This window comes from Podarcis muralis, chromosome 7, assembly GCF_964188315.1.
Source record: "Podarcis muralis chromosome 7, rPodMur119.hap1.1, whole genome shotgun sequence".
Taxonomy (NCBI): domain Eukaryota; kingdom Metazoa; phylum Chordata; class Lepidosauria; order Squamata; family Lacertidae; genus Podarcis; species Podarcis muralis.
The window spans coordinates 39,971,794-39,993,747 of NC_135661.1; the positions used below are offsets into that span (position 1 = coordinate 39,971,794).

At 44.6% G+C, this 21,954-nt stretch overlaps 1 protein-coding gene across 1 annotated transcript in view; it reads left to right on the plus strand.

Moving 5' to 3' along the window:
* The window catches only part of CRISPLD2 (cysteine rich secretory protein LCCL domain containing 2), a 45,143-nt gene extending 30,027 nt beyond the window's left edge, over positions 1–15,116 (plus strand). Inside the window, exons 11-15 of the mRNA XM_028740082.2 lie at positions 711–754; positions 3,082–3,154; positions 4,711–4,786; positions 9,739–9,872; positions 12,444–15,116. Coding sequence (XP_028595915.2) covers positions 711–754; positions 3,082–3,154; positions 4,711–4,786; positions 9,739–9,872; positions 12,444–12,498 — 382 coding nt within the window. The 3' untranslated portion in view covers positions 12,499–15,116. The remainder of the gene's footprint in view (positions 1–710; positions 755–3,081; positions 3,155–4,710; positions 4,787–9,738; positions 9,873–12,443) is intronic.
* The last annotated feature ends 6,838 nt before the right edge of the window (positions 15,117–21,954 follow it).

A 21,954-nucleotide genomic window follows, 5' to 3' on the forward strand; every position in this document is an offset into this window, starting at 1 on the left:
AAAATTCTTAACCCGAGGTACTATTTCTGGGTTAGCAGAGTCTGTAACCTGAAGCGTCTGTAACCTGAGGTGCCACTGTACTTTCATCTGCCCATCCAGAATGTCCTGTCATTCAGTTTCACAGGAAGATTTCGAGTTCCAGTATTAAGAGAGAGGGGATAAATCAGGATCTGCAGAAGAGAAAGTCTAACTCCAGCTTCAGCAGTGATGCGCTTTAAGGAAATGCTGAGCCATGGCTATGTGTGTGACTTCCATTATCTTCTGATTGGTCCCTTCTCCACCTATGAAATGGAGTTCCTGACATACTATTATTAATCTGAGAAACCTGAAGTTTCAAACTTCAGACTCCTTTAGGGGTGGCCAAATGATCACAGAAAAATGGCCTGTTTACTCTTCTGCCTTTAACTGCAGTATAATTCAGAAAAATAAATAAATGCTGGTGAGTATTTTCATGGCATTAAATACACAAACACACACTCCTGCTAGTGGCTGCAGGTCAACTTGTGATACGCCCAGCAGCAGGGGCTTGTTTAACAGTTACAAAATCTGGAATTTATGCATGCTTACTCTTTCATCCTGCCTACTTCCGATATCTAACAGATGCTGGTCCTCCTATAATGGTGCATGGAGATTTGATTTATTCAGTGCATATCTTTTAGTTAGAAACAGCCAGTTAATACTTTTTGTTTTCTGTCTTTTGCATTTCACAGCAAATTCAAACCTTCTAATTCCTTCATTGTTTCGAAAGTCACAGGTACGTTTTCTTTATAGGGAGCCTATAATAGCTGGTAAGATACCATGCCATTCAGGGGTTTGTTAGGCATGGAAAAGCTTCCTAGAACTGTACATTATACTAGAACTGGCCTTTGGTTTACATCCAGGATGTGGGGGATGGGATCTGGCAGACAGGTCAGGCTGCTCTCTCCCCCACCTCTTGTGGGCCAGGTTTGACACGTGGAGTTGTGGGGACAGAACAGGGGATCTTGCAGAGGGCTTGGCAAAGCCACTCTGTAAAACAGCACTCGAAAGACAGCTTCTCTTGATCCAACAATCAACTTATTGTCAAGTGTTGCTGAACCCATTTCAAAGCTCCACTCAAGAATGCCACTTGGTGGATGATAATTCCCTCACAGGGTTGTAGTCCCCAGAGTTCTCTGTGAAGAGGAAATGACTGTTAAACTTGGATTGCCATATTTCTAAAAGAGGAAATCCAGACACAAAGGTTGTTGAGCCCAGACACTGTTTCCTATTGCCATATTCCGGCTACGTCCGGGAAATTCCAGATGTATGGCAACCCTAGTTAAACCCTTCTGTGAATTGCAGCACAGTGTGGGGGCCAGGGGTGTTTCTATTAACTCGCAGCACCCTTCACAAACTACAGCTCCCAGAGTTCTTTGGGGGAAGCCATGGCTGTACTATCATAGTCCTTTAAATGACTGCTGTGAAAGTAGCCACAATCTCTTCCATTATAATAATCTTCTGATGGCATCTGGCTGTTACTCATCTCTAAAATGAGATTAGGAGTGACCTACTTTGCAGAGGTGTTGCAAAGAGTTACAGAAAACATGGTGAAGAACATTACAAGTAAAAATTGTTATCTAGGTGAAATAATAATGAAAATAATAATACTAACGAACATTGCTAGTTGCATTGTCAATCTGTGACAAGAAACAGCAAAGGAGCTGCTTTCAAAATCCCAGTTTTGATTAGGTTGGTCCAAAATGTGTCCTGCAATTTACTTTGAACTGAAACAATCTCTTCCTCTTGGCTTCCCCTGCCACCCCAGCCATCAAGATGTGTGTCTCTTTCATGTGCCTGTAAAAACAATATTCATAATTATGACAAGAGCAAAGCATGAAAGCTCCAAGAAAAAAAGAACACACACAAACACTCAAAAGCTAACTCTGGCATTGTCCTGAAACAGACCCATTTTCCATCCAGTTACAGTTCTGATCCAGGCTAAACACAGCTTTTTGTGTGTGTGTGTGCCAGACCCCTGTTCGCCTGAACAAAGGCATTAGAAAGTTAGAGACGGAAAGGGGGGGGAGAGGGACTTTCAAAAGCAATGCCATCAAAAGCCTTTTAAAGTTAGGATGCCACTTATAATCTGCCAGGAACAGAGTGCAGACCAGACAGGACACTTACAAGGAAGAATGAGGCCACTTAAAAAAAACCAAAAAAAACAACAACCTTGGATTCCTTCCCTCCTTTTAAATGAAGGAATCTTTTTGCAGTTTAGCCGATCTCCAAGATAAAGACTCTCAAAAATGTCTCCTTTGTGTAAAACTGTTTGAAGAGAAGGGACTTGGATGTGCAGGGCTGGCATCTTTCGGCACTCTGCCTTCCAGCTGCTTCCAGGACCCTAATGCCCGTTAAAGCACCAGCTGTCCTCCCTGGATGGCCCCTGAATTTTTCTTTGCTTCTGATCCTCAACAGTTTCTGGATTTAGACTCCCTTTTAAATTTCCCACCATGCCCTTGGAGTTTGCGTCACTCTGGAGTCACCAAGGGAAATGTAAAGGGTGACCTGACCCGGCTGGTTCACAGCAGCCAAGACAGGTTAGCTGACAGAAGGGGTCCACCAGAGGATGCTTAATGGTCCTCCCTTACTAGTGATCCAGGGACGGCATGGGGTGTTTCATTTATCACTGACTGGTTAGCACAGGCATAGGCAAACTCCAGCCCCCCAGATGTTTGGGACTATAATTCCCATCATCCCTAGCTAACAGGACCAGTGGTCAGGGATGATGGGAATTGTAGTCCCAAACATCTGGAGATCTGGAGTTTGCCTATGCCTGGGCTAGCAGTTCCCGACATCAACAGAGGCTGCTTTCCAATCAGCAGCTGCAAGGCTTTCAAGGGGATGACTGAGCCACTCAGGAGCTCCTACTCAGGATGCATATTTCCTCTCTCTGCTTGATCCCGCTGCAGCAGCACCAGAGGAGCCTTTGCCCAAGGACTTCTCACCCCTGGAACTGGTCCTCTTAATATGCAATGGGTGGTGTGTGCATGGGGAGTCTGTCTCAAGTGCTTCCTTCCATCCCATGGACCTCACAACTTGACCTTGTGTTCATTTCCACAGTGCAGACTCTGGATTGTTACACCACAGTAGCGGAGCTTTGCCAGTTCAAGAAGCCAGCCACTCATTGCCCAAGGTAAATGCTGGAGTTATCCTTGGTGGGTATGAGTGGCCCAGGACTTCCCCCTGCATGAGTCCCCATTGCAATGAAAGGGAAATTCATTTGTTTATTTTACTCATATAAAGTATTTATATGCTGCACTCTTGCAAAACATCAGAGTGGTGTTCAGCAATGCAGAAACATTAAAAGCACTATGATGCAATCATAAAAATGAAAAGCCACTCATAGGATGTTTTAAACAATGGTATAAGCCTGTTAGCTTGGAAGTCAAAAGCAAGACTGGTGAAAGCAGAGAGAAGGCTGGGAAAATCCACAGCAAACAGCAGTAGCTGGTGGGATGGTTCTCTGGTGGGGACAATCAGCACCACAGAGAGCAGAAACAGCTCCCTCACTGGGAGGTACCGTATTTTTCGCCCTATAGGATGCACCAGCCCATAGGATGCACCTAGATTTTTTTTGGGGGGGGGGGAAATAAAGGGGGAAAAATTATTTTCCCCCCCCAGGCGCAGAGCTGGGGCGGGGGAAGCTCGGGCTTCCCCCGACGCCAGCCCCCAGAACAGGACCCAGAGCGATGCCGAAGCTGCGTGTAGCTTTGGCATCGCAATGGGAGCTTGCGGGGCTGGAGGAGGGGGAAGCCCTCCGCCAGCCTTCTAACCAAGTCGGGGGACAGCGGGAAAGGCGCGCTGCGCCTCCCGCTGTCCCCCGAGTTTGCGGGGCTGGCGACGGGGAGGAGCAGGCTTCTCCCCCCCGCCAGCCTTCTAACCGAGTCGGGGGACGGAGGGAAAGGCGCACTGTGCCTCCCCGCTGTCCCCCGAGCTTGTGGGGCTGGCGGTGGGGCTCTCCTGAAGCCTGGAGAGCGAGAGGGGTCGGTGCACACCGACCCCTCTCACTCTCCAGGCTTCAGCGAAAGCCTGCATTCGCCCCATAGGACGCACACACATTTCCCCTTCATTTTTGGAGGGGAAAAAGTGCGTTCTATAGGGCGAAAAATACGGTAAGTGAGTAGCAGGGGCATTTCATTCAGTTCCTGACTGACTAGCAGCTCCCAATGTGGTTATATCTTCTGAAGCTGCTAGCCGGTCAATAGCCACAGAGCTTGGCAGGTGCTGACTGAGCCAATCCTGCCTCCCTGTTGCCTCTCACCAGTCAGTGGTAAGGATTTCTCTTCCCCATCCGGCCCAGTAACTGCAAAAACAGTAGCTGGTGACTCCCAGGAGCAAATTCCTTCACCAGCTGACAATGACTCTTGGTTTGATCCAGCAAGCCTGTTCAAATATATATATGTGCCAGGCAAATTTTGTAGGGTGGTGGGAGACAGAATCCGGAGCTTCCTGCCTAAAAGCTCATTGTTGTAACATAAGGGGTAGTGAAAGTGGCTCTGTAGGGAAACAGCTATTCTCATACAGTGCCCTCCAGATATTGCTGGGCCACAACTCTCTCATCATTCCTGACCATTGGCCAGGCTGTCTGTGGCTCACAGGAGGTGGAGTCCAAAAACCTCCTAGGTGGAGTCCAAAAACTCATTGGCTGTCCGTGGTGCAAGATGCTCATTTCAATGCATTGCCTTTCAGGTCTTACTGCCCAGCTTACTGCAAAGATGAGCCATCCTACTGGGCACCGGTGTATGGCACCAACATTTACGCAGATGTAAGTAACCTTCTTTTCATCCTGCTTGGCAAAATGGGCTGTACATAAACAGTGGAGCTGTTGTGGCATTTTTGGCTTCTGTAGTTTTATGAATGACAGGGCGCCTTCCACCGATCGTGCAAGTTAACCCCTCTTACGAGGGCTGAATATCACATCCAGAGTGCAAGCCAGGCTGTGTCACTGAGAAATCTGAAGGCTTTCCTGAAGAGAGGCAGATAAAGCTGGATGAGGTTTATTCCTTCCATTTATTACCCAAACAATCTCAAAGCGGTTTACCGATAAATAAATAAATAAGGGTGTTTTATCACATTGAGCTAAGATGTGGTTGCAAACCTGCTTTCCATGTGATAAATGTAAGGTGGAGGCAGACTCATATTTTATAGGCAAGTGACAGAATTTGTAGTTCACTGGCAGCCAGAGGATTGCCAGAAGAGAATTCTCAGCACTTTGGGAAGCCTACAGTTCCCAGGATTTCTTGAGCAAGTGGTGTCCTCTGTATTCTAACAGCATTGAGCTGGAACCAATGGTCATGCTGACTGGGCCTGAGAGGAGTTGTAGTTGAAAGCACCCAGAGGCCATTCATTTGGTGAAGGTTGGCATAGGGACATTACAGAGCAGGCCTGTAATTCTTATGATTCCTTGAGCAGATAGAAAAACCATGAGATACTCTATAGCAGAAGGTGAACATCCTCTGCATGTCAATAGCACAGAGGCTTAACACACCAGGAGTTCTTAGGGCTCAGCAGAAGGAGCCAAAAACATTTATTCCCTGTTGAATTAGGGATGTGTTCAAGAACAACATCCATCTTGTTTGGAGACCAAATCTTTGCTCTCCAAAATTGTTGGCTGGCAACAGAGCCTGACAGTGTTTCATCAACGTGTGGGTTGGCAGTGGAATAAAGTTACTACTGCACAGCTAGAATGGTCCAAATTATTTGATGATTTTGTTCCTACTGTAGAGCTTCTTGAATTGCGTTTTAAAAAAGGAGAAAAACCCAAACAAAAACTTACAGTTGTTTCCCTGCAAGGGATAAAGCTCGTTTTGGACACTGTGTGGCCTTAGCATAAGATCTATTTCTTTGTATGAACTGGTTTCTTTTAAACTCCTCTTTAGATCCTAAGTTAGCACTCTTCTGCCAGATCTTCAGCAGTGGGTCGAATGGAAGCATGGCTTCCTACCCAAATATGACTGCTCAACTGCCTTGGCTTTGGCAGTTATGAGTAGTGGACTAAATTGGATATAAGATAGAAGGAGGGGATGGGTCAGGGAAGGTTTGTGCTAAAGAAATATGTGCCAGTGTGCATAGTTATCACTTGATGCCTACAGGATGAACTGATGATTGCACACAGTTTGGTCATGGTCTCATTCTGCCTTATGGGAGGATTGGCTCTGGGATTTCCATTGCACTTCCAACACATAAAGATTGGCACTCAAGTGGTTGAGTTGATCTCTCTCTCTCTCTCTCTCTCTCTCTCTCTCTCTCTCTCTCGGAACATCCCCAAATCACAGAAGCCAACCCCAACTTCTGTTTGCATCCTGGAATGTCCCAGTTTTTGGTCCAGTACTCTGGTGCGAGTTCTCGTGTCAGACTACAGGAGCAAAAGATGCTTACTCTGGCGTGAGTCAGCAAAGACGGGCCAAAGTGCTGAAGGTCCAGTGATTTTGGGGGATGAAAATGTTGAAGGGTATGAGTTGTTGCCTTCTGTATCTCAGAGGGGAGACCATTCCACAGACTGCATGGCACCATAGACAAAACTCTCTCTCGTTATTACTACTACTATTCCAACCACATGAGTAGTTGGCACTCTCCCACTGTTTTTGGACTCCCAACAGCACCAGCCAGCACAGCCTTGGGTCAAAGGTGATGGGATTTGTAGTCCAGCAACACCTGGAGGGCACCGCATTGACTATACTATATTACTTCTGCTTGGAAGCATGCAGTGATCAAGTGCAGAGACCATGTGTGAACTGGTCCCTGTTCTTTATATGGCAGGTGACTTTTTGCAACATCGAGACCAAGCAGATTTCCATTTGGGGCTTTAAATTTTGCCCTTTACACATCATTTAGCTCAGGGGTCGTCAATGTGTGGCCCATGGGCCAGATGCGTCCCACAAAGACCATTTTACCGGCCCATGAGCTGCCTGCAAACTGAGCTGCCCGCTTGGCAAGTCCCCCGCGCACTGTGCTAAAGCGGTGCGGTGTGGTGCAGTGCAGCGCAGCGCAGGGACTCACCAAGTGGCACCAGAAATGGCATCTGTGCATGCGCAGATACCAGAAATTGCTTCTGTGCATGTCCAGACGCTGACAATCGCTTCTGTGCAGACACGATTTTCAGCATCTAGGCATGCACAGAAGCAATTTCCGGTGCCGTGGACATGTGCAGACGTGATTTCCAGCGTCGCGCTGCGCCAGTCCGGCCCACGGATGATCTCCTTGGGAATGATCTGGCCCATGGCTGGTAAAGCTTTCTGACCCCTGATTTAGCTCATTTGCTTGAGTACATGTGTATCCAAAATGAACTCTGATCACGGCACAGGGCTATAGGGAAGTAGGAACCAGTCTTTGCGGAGGACCTTGGACTCAGGCATCTTTCCCCTCTGCAGCCCCATAAAGACTGAAGCTTTTTTTTTGGTTCCCCCTCCCCCTGAGACCTGTTTGGTGTGCTTTCCTCCATGGGGATAAAGAATACTTAATTCTGGCCTGTGTGACTTGAATTAAAAAAAGAAAAAGAAAGACAAGCTCACTTTTTTCCCATAGAAACCAGCATACTATTTTAGCTGGCTCAGGACTGAAGCCTTGGGAAAGGTATGTTTGCAGGGAAAGAGGTCATGGTAGCTCTGGAAACGCTCTTGAGAGCTCAAGGAGCCAGAGTGCTTGTAATCAGTGGCAAAATAATGAGACCACAAATGTGCCGGAGGCGCACTCCAGGCTTGGATGAACTGAGGAAGCAAGCAGTTGAAAGTAGTGAAAGCTTATCATCAAAGCCAGATGGCCCATCAAAACCCTGCATAAAAGTGGTTTCCCGAGTTAGAATGCCGTTCTGCCACCCTGCAGAGAGCAAGGGATGGTGCTCAGCTGTTTCTAAAACAGACCAAGGGGAAGAAAAAGAAAAGAAAACCATATTGAAATATCAGCTTACAACAGCCAAGGGTCAGCAGAATGTAGAGTGGGATCTGATTTGCAGCAAGGGTTTCTGATTCCCGGTTGTTTGGCAATAGTGACAACGCCAAGGCTCCCCACTCCACTGAACAAGCAGGTTGCTGAAATTAATAACTTTGGGGGGAGCATGGGGACAGGAGCAGATTTATATTCTATTATTCACTCATAAACTTGATAGTGACTTTAAATAATAGTAAAATGCAACACAGAGGACAGCAGTTGGGGGGGGGTGTGCTGTTTGTATTGCCAACAAAGAGAAAATGCAACCCCTCCCAAATAAGATTAAAAAAGAGACATATTTGCATAAAAATTGCATGCAAAATTAGAATTAACAGGCTGTATGCTTGATTGTATGTCTCCCTGCTATGTACAAGGCCAGAACAAAGAAAGTCAAAATCTCTCTGTTCTTTTCTAGTGAACTTACATGCAGCTTTTGTTCAGTAAGCTCAGTAAAGTGTTATCAGGATTTCTTTTCTCTCTTGCCTCCATTTCTGTTGGTTAAGTGATTTTGCTGATATGGGTTTTTGTTCCTCCCACAGCACTGTGCCAAAAAAATCTCATTTCCCCCCCATTCTCCATCAATTTATAAGTAAAGAAGCTGCTTTTGAAAATTATCAAATGCATGGTGTGGATGCATTCCAGGCTAGGGATAGAGAAATTGAGGCTGCTTGGCCATCTTTTTATATCATAATTGCTGTTTTTTAAGGAAGGGAGGAGATTCCTTCCTGTGCTGGGGCTTATCCTCTTTAAATAATTTTGCAACTTGGTAGTGAAGATAAGAAACTCTTGCTGGGAGCAAGCGAAAGGCAACACCAGGGGGTAAGGGGGTGGAAGGGGTGTGCCTTGACCGCACTGGAGGTGAATTTTGGAAGGCAGAACAGCCCGGAAATGAAGGCTTTGGAAAGAACTATTGGAAAGGGAGGCTTCCGTAGTGCATAGCTGCAGAATAATGGCCTGTGTGACTTTCTTGAGGACAGGGTGATATATATTTTAAATGTCCCAGTTTTAGATGCTTTGTGGCTGCATACTCAGGCAAATTCAAAGCATATCTGCTTTAGCTGTGTTCCTCCACTCTCCTTGACCATATATAGAAGCCCCCAAATCAAGCTGGCAGTCGGAATGGGCAGAGCTGCCAGCACAGAGGCAGTGATAAATGTTAAAAGGGATGAAAGAGAACCTGCCTTTTATGGCTTGGGTGGGAGAGAAGGAGGGGAGACCATGATCTCCAACGTGTGTGTGTGTGTGTGTGTGTGTGTGTGTGCGCGCGCTTTAGCTCTTTCTTCCTCTGTAGCTGCCTATCCACAAATCCTCTTGAATCCAAAGACTGGCTTCCCCTACAGCTTCGGTGTTCCGTGCTATTTCCCTCTTTCCCAAATAGCTTTTAAGATGCAGTGATCTGTCAATGGTTGTTGAGATTCTCTCAAGTTAGGCTTGACATTTTGGTAAACTTTAATGTGATCTGGTATAAAGGTATACATGGGCCTGTATTTTATTTTATTTTAAAAAAAATTAATGCTGCTTTTTGAAAGATGCTGGGGTGGACATTGCTGTCACGGTTGACGATGAGGGAAGAGAGGATTTATTTTGGACCAGGATGCTGAGTGCTGGGGCTGGTGTTGAATGCCCTGTGCCCTCAGCCCTGGCACAGGCCAAGCGATAACAAAATGATAACCTGGAACTGTGTTTGTGTGAATAATGTCCCAGCTAGTATGCAACATTGGTTGAGTTCCATGCGATGCCTCTGAGCCTCTGGGCTTCGTAAGTAACTGTGGTTGTTCTATGACCTTTCAGAATTCCAGTATCTGCAAGGCTGCTGTGCATGCAGGGGTCATTGGGGACAATGCTGGCGGGTACGTGGACGTGATGCCTGTGGAGAAGAAGAAATCCTACAGTGGCTCTTCAAAGAATGGGATCCAATCTGCAAGGTATGGCAGTCACCCCTCTTCTGACTGGGCTCTTTCTGAAATGGTTCTTCTGTTGTCTTCCTTGTTCTGCAACGTAAGAACTGAAGAAAAGCCATGCTGGACCAGAGCACAGGTCCATCTAACCCAGCATCCTACAGTGGCCAGTCAGATGCCTACAGGACATCCACAAACAGGAAACAATAGCAATTCTCACATTTGTTTCACACAATTGCTACTCACACACAGAGAGAGAGATAGCATGTGAGCATGTGAACTCCATATGGCCACCATGACGAGTAGATCATAGACTGATAGATCATAGAGTTGGACCCTGAGGACCATCTAGTCCAAACCCTATGCATTGCAGGAATATGCAGCTGTTCCATACAGAACATCTTGGCATTATTAGTATCATGCTACCATCTGAGCTATCCAGACTGATAGTCACTGGCAAGACTTTTCCTCTATGAGTCTGTCCTTTCCTCCACATCTGATTTACTGAGAAGCACCACATCCTCTGACAACAAATTCCATAAATCAGTGATTGGCTGTACGGCAAAGTATTCAGTAAAGAATTGATTCACAGTATTTTTCTTGAGAGTGATCAAGGGGGGTAAAGAAAGTTGGTGCTCAGACATGTTCCATGTTTCTGCTTTGTCTGAGAAGAGAACTAGTAAGAGCAATTATTTACAGAAATTTAGAGGGATTCATCACCTGGTTCTGATACTTCCTTTTACAAAAGTGATGGTCCTTTGGCATGGATAGGAATCATAGGAAGCTACCTCATGCTCTGAGCATCCGGCTCAGTATTATCTAGTCATACTGGCTGTGTTTCTCTAGGATTTCCAGTGGGATTCTTTCCTAGACTTACCTGGAAACAGCAGGGATTGAACCTGGAACCTTTTGCATGCAAAACATGGCCTTTACCACTGAGCTATGGCCTGTCCCTGGTGATCCTCAGATGTTTGGGGAGAGCATCTTCTTTGCAAGCAGAAGGTCCCAGGTTCAATCCACAGCATCTTCAGCTATGACTGTGAGAGTACCCTGCCCCAAATCCTTGAAAGCAGCTGCCAGTCAGTATGGACAACACTGAGCTGGATGGACCAATGGTCCAATGGTCTGACTTCGTATGTTCTTATGTTGTTGGACTCTACTCCCATCAGCCTAAGCCAGTGCAGCCAATAGTCAAGGATGATGGGTGTTGTAGTCCAATGTTATCTGAAGAGCCACAAGTTCCCCATCCTTGTTCAATGGAATGCAAGTGATGTCCCTCCTCACCATTAGAAGAATTTTATTTCTAGAAAGCATATAACAAGGCAATAAAACACTGACGGGCTTTTCTAAATATTATTTTTTTACACTGACCCTGTAGGATGCTAAGCACACCTCTATGAGTTAGTTTGTGGGGAGGCCCCTAGATCTCAGATGACATCAAACAGTCAGGCATGGTGCCTCATCAATCTTGCCTTAGATCCCATGGGGGTTTCTGGGAAAGTACATCTTGGATAGCTCCCTCCCTGCTCTTCTCAGTCCTGCGTAAGCTTCACTATGTTGCTCCCTCAGGAGGAAAAAGGCTTTTGGGAATATCCCAAGATAGCTCACATTGGGACTTCTGTAAAAGCCAAAACTCTCAGGGTTGTGACTGGTTCCAAGACTGTTGCTTTTTTCTCCCTTTGATGGAAGCGAAAAGGGAGGGCGAGTCAGCAAGGCAACTTTTGAATACTCTGAGCATGGTGAGGAAGAATGGGAGAAAGTAGCCCACCTAGTAAAGCAAACAACCCTATACAGTCATACCTCGGGTTACAGACTCTTTAGGTTGCACATTTTCGGGTTCCGGACTCGCCGAAACCCGGAACTACCGGAACTGGTTACTTCTGGGTTTTGGTGCTTGCGCATGTGCAGAAGTGCCGAATTGCGACCCGTGCGTGCGCAGATGTGGCGCTGTGGGTTGCGAACGCTGCAGGTTGTGATCACGTTTGCAACCCGAGCGTCCACTGTAAATAACAAATTTGTCTGCATCAGCCAGCCACCATCTCAATTTTGAAATTGGTTTCAGGGTTTCAAACATTGAATAAAATCCCCATTGCCATTAAATGAGTTTGAACAGAGGAATTAGCAAGGAAACATTGACTGCTATGCCCCACCGCCAACCCAAAGAGCCAAGCTTTTCAGATGGGGCCTGCTGGGTTTACTTTGAATCTTATCTCCTCTCTTGTAGCCATTGGAGAGTCACCTGAGACCCCCCCTGTCTTTTCAGGGTGAGGGAATCCATATAAAGAATTTCCTATTGGCTGTGAGATGGGGGGAGGGGGGCAGAGGACTGGACAAAAGTGTGGAGGATAAATGGCTTCTTGGCCATCATAGATAAGACCAGAATATCCCTACTTAGAAGCTGTTCAGAAGACCAGATACTGGAGATATGGTCCCCAGGAGGCTTCCTATGAAGAAAATATGACAGGGTCAGACCTGTTTATCACTTTATGCAATTTTCCAACTATTTAAAACAATCAAAAGAAGATGTAGGGGTTTCCCTCCACTCCTGTAATGGAAAAACTGCTTATGCCTTCCCTTTTTCTTATTTCTTGTTTCCAGCTTAAAGACACAGACAGAAGGAAACGCCTTCCGAATCTTTGCTGTGAAGCAATAAATTTCCAAGAAGCGGAACCCCGTCTTTCGGGAGGAGGAGGAGGCGCTATTCCTAAGTGATGGGAAGCCCACACATGATGGCGGTCGGTCCTGGCATGCAGTACGACGAAGTCCTCTTGGTCAAAACTCTTTCAGGAACGACAAAGACTGCTGCTGGAATCACATTCTGACTTAACTATCCACATCCCATTGGTGTCAGCTCAGTGTTTTATTATTATTAATATTACTTTCAAACATTTAGGGTCAGATTTTGAGAGCGGAGTGTTCAACACCTTATTTTCTGGTGCACAGCTTATATTGCTCAAAGACAAGAGTTTTGCACTTCATGGAATGAACCTACCGCTTAAGGGTGAGTGTTAGCTTGAATAACTATGGAGGCCTTGCTATGTGTGTGATAGTTTGTGTGTGTGATTGGGTGTGTTGGAGTGCAGGAGACACAGAGAGAGAATCCAAGTCTCTTTGGATTCTTTTCTTGGGTTAACAACAGGCCCATTAAGTGCAGTGCTGAAACAACATGTGGTAGACTGTTCTGTGGATAGTTCAAAAGACACACCTAGCTGTCGGAAAAACAAAATTGCCTTTCAAAAAAGCACCATCTCCGTAAACCGGGAATTTCTCTCAAACAAAGGGAAAAAATGTGGAATAGCTGGGTTTGCTGGCCAAACAATTGCAGGAAGTTAGGAAGGCTAGGGGTGTTAAAAATAAATCAAGGAACTAGAACCCCTGTCCAGGCACATTTCGCTTGGTAGACAGCATTAGACAGCATCGTTTTATTTACAATTACCTACAATTTATTTTATTCAGCAGAGCTGGTCATATCTTAATTATGCAGTGATCTCTAGAAGTTGATCTTTATTTTGTTAGAAACTTACAGAGCGTTTGCTTTGCCCCTGTTTTTGTACAGATGTGGGGCTTTATTTTATTTTTATTATTATTATATATATTATGTATGTTGGGGTTAACCACAACATATATATTAGAGAACTAATAGATCTGGTTTGTTTCCTTGTATTCAATAAGTATATAGTTAGATCCCATGCAGATCTCAACTGTCTCCATGATGAATGGAGTTGTAACATTCACCCAGGTATTTCAAGGGTTGGATTTTAATCATTTATCATTCTCACCCCCCTATTAAAACCTTTTAAATCCAGCCCAATCCACAGCTGGGATCCAAAGAGTGTGCTTTTGTCTGTCTGCTGGGAATTTGGACATAGCAGTTCCTCTAATGTCCAGGCTCTGAGTATCATAGAAAGCTTGAATTTTTTTAAATTTTATTTTAAGGAATTCATTCCAGTTCCAGTTCATTCCCTGCAAAGAGGGACAAATTCCATTCTGGTTCAATTAACATATTTATAATAATTCATAATTCCTTCATGTAGTCCTAGGTGTTATTGTTTTCCTCTATCTCTCTAGACATCAGAATTTTTAAAAACTGCTCTGGAGAGGTATAAAATAGAAGAAAACAACAAAACACACACACACAGTGCAATGTGGGGAAAAATTAATTCACATTTGGTTCACCTGGAAATTATAGGAACTGCTTTCTGGTGTAGTTCAGAGATAGCTGGATTAATTCAGTGAAGTAGTTCATTCCGAGCACTAATGCGATCACTTATGTAACCAAAATGGCACCATCCATATATAACAGAAGTATCAGTGGATCTGGAGGGAACCCCAAAGTCTGCATAGGTTCAACATATCTTTAGGTTAAAAAAAAAAAGTAGAAAAGAGGCAATGCTCATGCTCATTTGCCATGGAATGCTGACTAAGGAGCGGGTGGGTCAGAAAACATGGGCGAGGGGAAATGGAATGGAGCAGTAGAAATCTTGAACAGTGTCCCACGCCACAACATTTTATTGCAGGACACTCTGAATATTGGCGTCTCATCTCATGCCATATCACATTCTGCCAAAGATTATAATCTGAACATTTAGTTTCTATTTATTTAGAGTGAATCTTTACAGGAAGCAATAGTTGTTTCTTTGCTTTTTAAAATAATAATGATGCAGATGATTAGATAAGTCAGTGCCTTGGTGAGCTTTGCAATCCTGGACTTCAAGGAATGCTTGTCAGCTGTGGTGCTAAAGTGGTGCTAATCAGGGATAAACAGAATTACATCCCACCCCCATAGCTGCCCCAGGAATTGTCCCCCATAAACTGATTTCATATTCCAAAAAGTCTTTTGAACAAAGGAGGGGGGGATGTAATACACAGACATTGTTGTTTTATCCAAAATATACCAGTGGGTGCATTCAGATATAGAACAACTACAACAAAGAATAGCCTTTCCATTCCTGGGTTCATGATTGCTTATTTTGGATGCGTGATCTGAATAGATCTCTTCTCTGTAGGCTGCAAGGGCCTGCAGGGCTGGTTTTTTGTATATTTGCTTTTTTTCTATGAAAAATGATGTATTTTTTACTATTTCCTTTGTAAAAGAAAAAGTTTACTGTAAATGACTTTGTTTTAGCTTTGCATGGTCTTCTCGATGGGTTTAGGATTTCAGACTGATTCTCTAGCACCACAGCAAAGTATCTCTACAGCAAAACAGACTCTTTTCCGGCTGTTTTGGTTTATGACATTTGTGGAAATAAAACTCTTGAGAATTAAATGAGACCATTTAGCGCATAGCTTGTTTGTTTCATATCTTGTCTTGCTGGGTTTGTTTCAAGGCTTTTCAGAATTGTCACACAGAACAAAATTAACTCATCTTCTTTTATATATCAGGGGTGTCAGCCCCCAGGCCTGGGGAATGAATTCAGTTCTCCAGACCCCTCAGTCTTGCCCTCAGAACTCTTCCCCAGACCACATTCTTCACTGCCTCTGCTTTGTGCCTTCCTGGAGAGTTTTTGTCATGCTGGAATATGTCCTCTAATTCTAGTGACAACCCTTGCTTGCCTGGATGCAGGGTACAGAGGGGAGTGGGAGTGTGTAGAAACTAGCCTACAGTATAAAAGGAACATTTCCATGTGTTGCTCCACCCAATTTTGCCTCTGGCCCCACCCACCACTGGTATGTGTCCCGTCCCCCCCCCCCCCCCAAGTTCGCCCAGAATGAAATCCAGCCATCAGGCTGAAAAATAGTTTCTCCTTCATGACATACAGTATTCTTATCTATTCACTTTTGGGGGGCAACAGGGCATATATACTTGTGATTCAAATTCCAGGGAGGGTGTCCTCGCAGTTAGGAAATGAACACACAACATGCATCCAGGCAGGCAGTGAGCTGTGGCAATCTCCTCTTAGAGATACAGAAACATGTAGCACAGGAAGGATGTTTTGGACTAATGGAGCCTGAAGTATCTAGTTGTGTTGTAGCATTGATAAGACTGAGCCACACTGTCTTTGACACTTGTAGCCAGCTTTGCTTTGTCTGGTCAAGCAAGGAATGAGGAATTTTCACTTGTTTTGATCATAAGAGCCCCGGTTCACCTGAAAGTTTCATGTAGTCTAACAGGAAACAAAGCTATCCCAGAAAAAATGTATCACCTTAGTTCAGGTGGCTGGGGTTGACTGGAACTGTAGTTCAAAACATTGGATTATCAAAGGTTCTCTGGCTGTTTATTTCCACCTGCAGTGTCCTAACACGAACTCCTTATTATATCCGGATCTCCCAGTTTAACAGATTTATAGATTGCCTTGTTTATATCAAGTGGCAAGCTTGCCAACATTTTAAAAAATAAAATATGTGATTTCAGTAAATAAATGAAGGGTTTTTCTGTGGTCTTTTTTGCAGAATGTAGCATTCAGCTATGGCAGAATTGCTGGCAAAGCTTTCGCTTTGCACCCCTTGCTTTGCTCTGTGATCCATACTTTAAAATTAGCACCAGGAGAAATTCACAGAGAGGTTTGTGCATGCCCGTTCTTAGGGATGTAGTGTTTAGAAATGGGGTCTCCTGCAAAGAGCCAGCAGCCGAAATATAAACAGCAACCCAGGAAGATGGTGCAGGGAAGTGTTCCCTGACTGTGACAGAAAATGGCTTCCTTCAGGACTCTCCGTGGGCAGGTTGGTCAAAGTTTATAAAAAGAGCATCCTTCAGCAAACATTTGATCCTCAAAGTCAAATATTAGCAATTCATAAATTGAGAATCTAAATATGAGTCATTTTCCCATAACCAGCCATTTGAAAAAGGAATGTTGCATGAAAAAGTAAGAAGAACCCTGTTTGATTAGGATGAAGGCCCAATTAAGGGAACCTGAACACATGCATTTAAAGCACTATGATGCCATTTTAAAAAGTCATGGCTTCCCTCAAACAATAAATCCTTGTTCAGGGTGATGTTAGGAAGGTTGGACTAGATGACGCTTTGGGTCCCTTCCAACTCTAGAACTCTATGATTCCTTGAGTCTATGGAGTTATATCCCAGAGTTCCCTGGGAAGAGGAATTGATTGTTACACCACTCTTGACACATCAACAAAACTTTACTACACGTTTGTGGGATGGGGGAGAGATTTACCACCATATTCCCTTTCACAAAACTCCACTTTGACTCCTCCCTTTGAAAGCAGTCGTAGCAATGAGTTCTGGAGAGTTTTGGATTTAATTTAAACCTGGGAGACACACAAGCCTTTCAGCTCAGAGCGCTATGGAGTAGAATGTTCGTAAATCTTTGAGGGCTGGTTTTTTTTAATATAGAACATTCAGAGAAGCTGAGCAGGTGACAACCTCTCTCCTTCCAAATTGCAGGCTTTCCCTTAATAGTGTTCTTATTTTGGAAGGTGGATTCTTTCCAGCCTGGAGAGAAAGGGCACTCTGTGATCCACTGTGCAGCTGGTCCCTAGATGCCAGCACAGGCAGTCAAATGAATGCCAGCTTGTACCTCTCACGGCCAACCCACCCCCAGGAAGTGGAGGCAAGGGTTCTCCTCTGCCTTTAGGAATCTGCCTTATACCAGGTCTGCTATAGGCACTTCCACATGAGATGACCTGTTTACTGAGCATTCATCCTCATTTGTCTGCAGGGAGACTAGAAAACGTTGGCTTTTTGATTCAGTCTCATTTGTTTATAAGGAGGTTAGATCTCAATGGGGCAGTGGAAAACCTCATATTTAAAGGTGACCTATCTAATTATCAGGGACTCAGGTGGCGCTGTGGGTTAAACCACAGAGCCTAGGACTTGCTGATCAGAAGGTCGGCGGTTCGAATCCCCACAATGGGGTGAGCTCCCGTTGCTCGGTCCCTGCTCCTGCAACCTAGCAGTTCAAAAGCACACCCAAAAGTGAAAGTAGATAAATAGGTACCACTCCGGTGGGAAGGTAAAAAAACGGTGTTTCCGTGCGCCTCTCTGGTTTGCCAAAAGCAGCTTAGTCATGCTGGCCACATGTTCCGGAAGCTGTACGCCTGCTCCATCAGCCAATAAAGTGAGATGGGTGCCGCAACCCCAGAGTCAGTCACGACTGGACCTAATGGTCAGGGGTCCCTTCACCTTTACTTTATCTAATTATCGCTTCCTGAAGCAACATGTAAACTGAAACACTGCCATTCTTCACAGTTCACACTCTTCCATATTTTGCAATGGCATTCTGCAGCCACATAATGTGTGCAGAAATGCATTTGCTAAGGTAAGCTGTACGTTATAAAAACGTGTATGTTAGCAAAAGCAGCATACAAAACTGCATTATATTAGAGGAAATAATATGTTAGACAAAATACATATTGCAAATATGTTACATTGTCCAGAAGTGCACACAAATCTGTGTATGTTAGGAGGATTTTTTACCAAGATGATGAAGAAGTTTCATGAGGACTTAAAAAAGAAAAAGCAAGTGGATGTGGAAATGTGGAGAACTGAACTTAAGAGTGGAAAAATGAAAAATGGAGAGAAATTTAAATGAACAGATTTGCCCATCCCTACACCAAAGCAAGTGCTAATCCAATTCCACCCTTGTCAATGCATTTCCCTGTCACTTATTGCTAAAAGTTTGATCATTAGGGAGAAGCAGGTTTGCTGTGCAAGATCTCCTGATCGACTCTAATTGCATGACCTGAATTGCCAACACATGACTGAATCCCACCCCCAAATAGCGATGGTTTGGAAAGAATTTGTGTATCTGTGTAGCCTAGTGTTGTTCTGTTCTGACTGGCAGTAGCTCTCCAGGGGCTCAGGCAGGCGGTCATTCCCATCACCTGGTATCTGATTATTAATTTTTAGAAAGATTCGTAAACATCATTCAAATTTCTGTCTAAGTGTTGTGAATTATAAAATTGTTGATGGAACACAGGTAAAATCCGCACAACTTTTTCTTAAAGAAAAAAACCTAGTAAGACGTAAAATAATAATTAAAACACAAAGAAAACCAGTATATATTTAAAAATGAATATAGATGACTGCACTATTTATCTGAAATGGGGGGGGGGGGGGAATCAGCAGGCATCTAGAACAAGTTGACGTGCCTAAGCAAAATTGGCTGTGAGGTCCAAAGCACAAGTGCTGCCACATTGCCACGTCTTACACTTAAAATAGGGTGACCATATATACCGAGGGGTCTCCATATGTCCATGGGGGGGGGGGGTTGGTGACCGGGGGCAATTTTCAACATAATAGTAAATGTCTGGGGTTTTGTCTGTTCCCTGGCAGAAACGGAAGCGCTCTGCGGCGGTCGCTTCCTTGTTGCCTCCTAGATGATGATTTATGAAGTCCACTCACCGCCCCGGCATCCGCCAATGCCAATCGCCCAAAAACAAAGCTCAAGGACTTTTTTTGGAGGAACTGTGTTTGGATTTGTACTTCTTGAAATATGGCAACCATAACTTAAAGCACATTTAAGCCACAAAGGCTTCCGCCTAGAGGGAACTGTAGTTTATCCCTTTAAGGGCTGCAGTTCCTAGCATCCTTAAAAAACTACAGTTCCTAGGATTCTTCAGCAGAAGCCATGCACTTTCAATGCCTTTTGTGGATGTGACCTTCAGTAGGGTGGCCTGTTATGAACCATCAAAATGAGGTCAAAAAGAAGACTGTCCAGAAAGTCTGGTTATGAAAGATTGCTGGTTACCGAAAGCCAAGCCCAAATTTCAGAGGGCCTTTCGGCTCAGCTCATAATGAGCTTTGCTTTACCCTCCCCAAACTGAGAAAGCTTATCTATTTTGATTGATCGATTTCTCACATATATAGCCCTCCTTTCTTCCCGAAGGAGCCCAGGGTGACATCTCTGTAATAATAATAATAATTATAAAATAATAATAAAACTACAATAAAATTGTAGATCCAACCTATTCATTCTTAAGGAAATCAGCCCTGAGTGCTCACTGGAAGGACAGATCGTGAAGCTGAGGCTCCAATACTTTGGCCACCTCATGAGAAGAGAAGACTCCCTGGAAAAGACCCTGATGTTGGGAAAGATGGAGGGCACAAGGAGAAGGGGACGACAGAGGATGAGATGGTTGGACAGTGTTCTAGAAGCTACCAGCATGAGTTTTGACCAAACTGCGGGAGGCAGTGGAAGACAGAATTGCCTGATCCATGGGGTCACGAAGAGTTGGACACGACTAAACGACTAAACAACAACAACAATAAAATTAAAAAGTTCATTTCTCAACCAACCCCAATTCTGAATTTTGATGCCATCAACTAGTTAAGTTATAACTAGGACAATGTTTATTTTATTTCATTTTTTGAAACTCTGCAACAGGATTAGTTTAGGTTTGCTTATGTAATTGTGAGTGCTGTTGTGCGGTCCAAAAGAGAGACAGCCAAGGATGCCAGGGCTCACTGGCACAGAGAAAAAGGCATCTGTTCCTTACCATTACTTTCAGATAGAAGAATTCTGCTTCATCCATCCTACATTGTTTTGAGCATTCCGGCTGGTGTTCTTTTTCTTTAACCCACACTAAGGGTAAGTGGGGATAATTTATTCCTTTAATAATAATATTAAAAGAGAGGGGAAAAACACACCCAGGAACATCTCATCACTTTGCTTGGACATGATTCAACTAAATTAACACAAGTGGAATGACTTCCACTTGAGCAATGGGACTTCCCCCCCTACTTGTGTGAGTGTCCTGTATCTTCCGCAGATCTGTTCCAGATAGTCGGGGGAACCTTTGGGGGGGTGGTGCAGCAAGGGGCAAGGCGGACAACATTCCGTTATCCAATTCCCTCAACTGTTCCTCATATGGCTTGGTTTCCAAACCCTTGATCATCTTGGTTGCCCTCCTCTGCACACGTTCCAGCTTGTCAACATCCTTCTTAAATTGTGGGGTGCAAAACTGGACAAAGAGCTCCAAAAGGGTATTGTATAGTTAGAAAAGGGCAACCAAAATGATGAAGGTGATGGAAGGTCTTCCCTGTGAGGAAAGGTTGCCATGTTTGGGACTTCTTTGTCTAGAGAAAAGGCAGTGAAGTGATAGAAGTATATAAAATTATGCATGGCATGGGGAAAGAGAAAAGTCCGCCCGTCCCCCTTATTACACCAGAACTTGCAGACAACCAATGATGCTGAATGTTGGAAGATTCAGGACATTTAAAAGAAAGTACTTCTTCACGAAGCACATAGCTAAACTATGGAACTCACTCCCACGTGAGGCAGTGATGGCCACCAACTTGGATGGCTTTAAAAGAGGATTGGACAAATCATGGAGAACAAGGCTATCAATAGCTACCAGTGACACTTTTGAATACCAGTTACTTGACACCACAGGAGGGGAAAGTGCTCTTGCGCTTGGGTCCCGCTTTGGGTTTCCCACGAGGATCTGCTTGGCCATTGTGTGATGCTGAACTAGATGGCGCCTTGGCCTGATCCATGCACCCATGACAGACTAAAATTCCCAAGATTCTTTGGGGGAACCCATGCCTGTTAAAAGTGGAAACTGCTTTAAATGTATAGTGTGGCTGTAGTCTGCATCACTTTAAGGGTTATATTGCCAGTCCGTGTGATTTCAGCTTCTTCTGTTGCTGTTTCAGATCCCGAAATGGAGGCTATCATTATTGTAACGACCCATCTGTTCCTCTTCCTCCTTTCACCGGAGGCACTTTGCAGGGGCCAGCACTCTTGGCAGGCAGAGAATCAGAAAGGCCGCTCTTAATTACACCAGGTTGATTTTGACGTCAGTGCCCATCAGGAAAAGGGTTTGAAGTGAGCTGAGGACAGGCTCTACTTCTGGCTAAGGAACTGGGCCATGTCTTGGCTTCAAAGTCTCTGGTCCAGATTTCCAGGACCAAAGGCTACGAAATCAGGCAGGGCAAATGAGGTGGCAAAGGACTGCAGCATGCAGAAGGTCCCAGGTTCAATCCTCATCCATGTATGGCTGGGAAAGTCCCTGGAGAGTCTCTGACAGTTTGGGGGTTGGAACATTAGCTTTGCATGTGGAAGGTCTCAGGTTCAATTCCTGGCATCTCCAGGTAGGGATACGAAGGACCCTTGCCTGTAATCTTGAAGAGCCACTGCCAGTGGTATGAGGCAATGTCTTATGTTCCTACAACTGTTTATTGATTTATTTTTTAAAAAAGGGATTTCAG